This window comes from Verticillium alfalfae, genomic scaffold, assembly GCF_000150825.1.
Source record: "Verticillium alfalfae VaMs.102 supercont1.15 genomic scaffold, whole genome shotgun sequence".
NCBI classification, from domain to species: Eukaryota; Fungi; Ascomycota; class Sordariomycetes; order Glomerellales; family Plectosphaerellaceae; genus Verticillium; species Verticillium alfalfae.
In genome coordinates, this window is record NW_003315024.1 from 650,986 (window position 1) to 654,292 (window position 3,307).

The 3,307-nt window shown below is 58.0% G+C and overlaps 2 protein-coding genes across 2 annotated transcripts; both read right to left on the minus strand.

Moving 5' to 3' along the window:
- Positions 1-162: 162 nt before the first annotated feature.
- On the minus strand, positions 163-1,551 carry VDBG_09530 (aldose 1-epimerase; the record flags this gene model as incomplete). The annotated part of the gene is made up of 5 exons (XM_003000289.1): positions 163-668; positions 720-1,046; positions 1,093-1,192; positions 1,253-1,323; positions 1,449-1,551. 5 exons carry the CDS (start codon positions 1,549-1,551, stop codon positions 163-165), a joined length of 1,107 nt encoding a protein of 368 aa, XP_003000335.1.
- Positions 1,552-2,901: 1,350 nt separating this feature from the next.
- On the minus strand, positions 2,902-3,207 carry VDBG_09531 (predicted protein; the record flags this gene model as incomplete). The annotated part of the gene is made up of 1 exon (XM_003000290.1): positions 2,902-3,207. One exon carries the CDS (start codon positions 3,205-3,207, stop codon positions 2,902-2,904), a length of 306 nt encoding a protein of 101 aa, XP_003000336.1.
- Positions 3,208-3,307: the final 100 nt, after the last annotated feature.

Genomic DNA, 3,307 nt, shown 5'->3' on the forward strand with positions numbered 1-3,307 from the left:
CGACGTTGACTACTCCAGCAGACCGAATTCCCACGACCGCCTCCCACGATGTACGTCTCTCCCGGCCTGTAATCTTGCGGCATCGGTGCGTCCCATTGCGGGCTACAGAATCAGCATGTGACCTCGCTCAACGTCGCACCTCCGATCCTGGGGGGCAATAACTTACTTGTTGACACCGTCCACCAAGTCGTGCGGCTCAATGGCCACGGCCGAGCTTCGCCCCATGGTCTTCACCTTGTCCGTTCCCTGCGTGCTCTTCAGCCCAGCAGATCCATCACTCCATCCCGTAGAGTAGATCTGCACGCCGCGCTGGTCCGTTCTCAGATCAGCCTTGATGCCGTTCCAGGGACTCGCGAGTGTGAGGACGACCGTCTCGGGCGAGGGAACGTCGTCAAACAGCCAGAAGTGGTTGTAACCCTCCGTGCCGGCGTTGGTGGCAAAGTCAGGGGTGTCGCGGGCGCGGCCAAAGGGGAGGTCAGGCTGAGAGGCAAAATCCATAATGTGGCCAGGGGTCACGGAAGCAATGGCACCGGTGGGGAGGCCGAAGGAGTCAATCGGGAGGAAGCGCTTGGCGTAGGGCATATGCAGCGTGTGGGACCAGATGTTGTCGGTAGAAGGATTGCGGTAGGCCTCAAGGTTAAAGTAGGTGTGCTGGGTGAGCATGAGGGCTGGGTATGTCAGCTACGAGGAGGACAACGGGGACATACGCTACGGCTCACGGGTTTTGGCTTCGGGGGAAGTGGCCTCCATCCTAATGTTCCACTTGCCATCGGCCACGCTGTAGGTGACGGACGCCTCTACACGTCCAGGGAAACCCTTGGATTCGCCCTCAGCATCAGAGATGGAGAAGGTGATAGAGTCGCTTGCGAGGCTGGTCACATCCCAGAAGCGGTACGACCAGTTGTTGCTGCCGCTGTGGAGAGTGTTGGTGGAATCGTTCTTCTCCGTGTGATACGTCTTGGTGCCGACGGTAAATTGCGCGCCCTTCAGGCGGTTGACGTAACGGCCAGGAATCGCATTGTACACAGGGTGGCCAGGGTCGACGGCTAGGCCACGTCAGAACAAAGTGTGCACAACTTGCTGAGTACTTACGGTAGAAATCAACGTCATCGTATCCTAGAACGACGTCGACATCATTTCCCCGCTTGTCCTTGACGTACAGGTTGGTAAGTGTTGCGCCGTAGGGGATGAACTAGATTGAGATTCAGTGACGTTGAGTAATGAGATAGGTCACAGGTATTCCTTGTATTACCTGGGCCTTGATTCCCTTGGCCGAGATGGTGTAACGTCCATCCTTTCCAGGCTTGAACTTGGACTTATTGCCTGCCGCAGTTGGCGTGATCGTCAGCCTCAGACTCGGATGACAGACACCAACGCTGACGGCCAGCTCATGGCAAAGCGATCACCGGCGAAAGTCAATTTCAGGCCACAACAATGTGAGAGCTTACTCTTCTGTGAAGCCGGCACAAGTTCGTCTCGCCAATGCCAAATCCCCAGACCGACAACAACCGCAGCGACCGCCGAAAACACGAAAGTGCGGTTGGAAGCCATGTTTTCCAAAGGCTACAGGCCAGGGCGCCCTTCGTTCGGAGGCGGTTTCTGCTCTATGAATCAGTAAAGTGCGAGCGCCAATGGCTGGGAGACCAGGTCTCTCACGGAAAAGAAAGAAAGAATCAATCAATCAATCAAGCCTCGGCGTCCCGAAACAGACCAACAGACCAGAAACGAAAAAGTCCAAACGTCGCTCCCAAAAGGGCAGATGAGGCTTAAGTATCGGGCGTCTTCCCACGAGCTTCCCGTGGGCGCGCGTGGGGGAGCCCCGGGCCGGACGCTCCCAACGGGTCGGCCGCTGCGAGGGCAAGCCGCACCGCAGGGTAAAGATCCCGATTGGACCTGGCCTTGCAGCAGAGACTGGGAGGCCCCCTGGTACGCGCTGGCACTTGGGCGGACCTACGGACCGTGGTCGCTGTCGTGCGCCGCCAACTAAGTCGGCAGCAAGGGGGGGCACGAGCAGCTTGGGGGGGTTAGTTGGAGAAGAGACCTGTAGGGGTCATCTCCCAGGTAGGCCGTGGTCGCGGATCAGCGGGCGCCATCCAGCCAATGCGGAAAAGACAGATTGCACGGAGCCTCAGCTGCGGACGAGCCCAGTCGGGCGACATGCAGGCAGCAGATGACGGATACGGAGGGACGCGATGGACGATGAGATAGGTATAGATGGATCTGACCGACAAGAACGCTGTAGATGCTGATGGATTGGGCATCGTCACAATGCTGGTCCAAGACTTTTGTGGAACAAGGAGCGTTTGCCCAACTCCCCGTCAGCATAAGGTGCATAATCCGGACATTTGCCCCATTCAGTCCACCCAGCTCTCAAGTAAAGCGCGCGCGCCGGCGTGTCAGTTGCCGCGTCCAGCAGCAGCAATGAATGCCATGTCCAGCTCCGTCAGGGCAAATGATTCCATGCGCGCCATGAGCCTGCCGCCTAGATTTTGCCCTCTCTGCGCCGGCAGTACGAGTAGGTTGTGGATCTAGCCGTCTTGGCAAACGTCTGCTAAGGATTACACACCAGCTGCACGGTTCCAAGTGCCTCAATGGCTGAGGATGTGGGACGCGTAAGTACGAACAGCGACATGAGAGGTTATGGGTCGAAAAGCTCCAGCCGAAGGTCGTGCCAATACGCGGTGGCGTCGGCATCGGAAAGTGGTGCGAGAAAGTCGAGGGCCGAGACGGCCGGTTCGGGATTGACACAGGACTACAGCAGACGACAGAGAGACGGCAGGAGGCGTCCCAGATCGGCTGCGTTTCGTATCTGCGTGATGGTGAATTCGGATTGCGTGGCTCCATCAGAGGTGGTCGCTGCTGGCTGATGATCGTCCATGGTCGCCTTTGCCGTCATGCGTCTCAGCGACGCTGGCTCGGTGCCTGAGATGCTGATCGCTTCGGTGGCTGCTTTTTCCCGCTGGGTGTGAGGAGCATGGCGATGCCGAGGGGTATTGACAGCGGGAAGGGAACAGGGTTAACGGGGCTCGTCATCATGGCAATCGACAGGGTCTGGTTCATCTGCGCACCCGCCCCATCACTGGGCTTCTTCCCCTGGTCGTTAGCAGAGCTGCTGGGGGAGGCTGTCCTGGCGGGCTGTGGGCCACGCTGGGGTTGAAGCCGTGGGTTGGTCGACTTGGCACGCTGGGGATAACTGTTGGGAGGCATCACAGCGAGAGAGGTGTTTTGTTTCGTTGGATGTGTGCCTGAAGCGGTATTTCGGCTCGTAAAATGGATTGAAATATCTGGACTGGAGTTCTGACAAGAA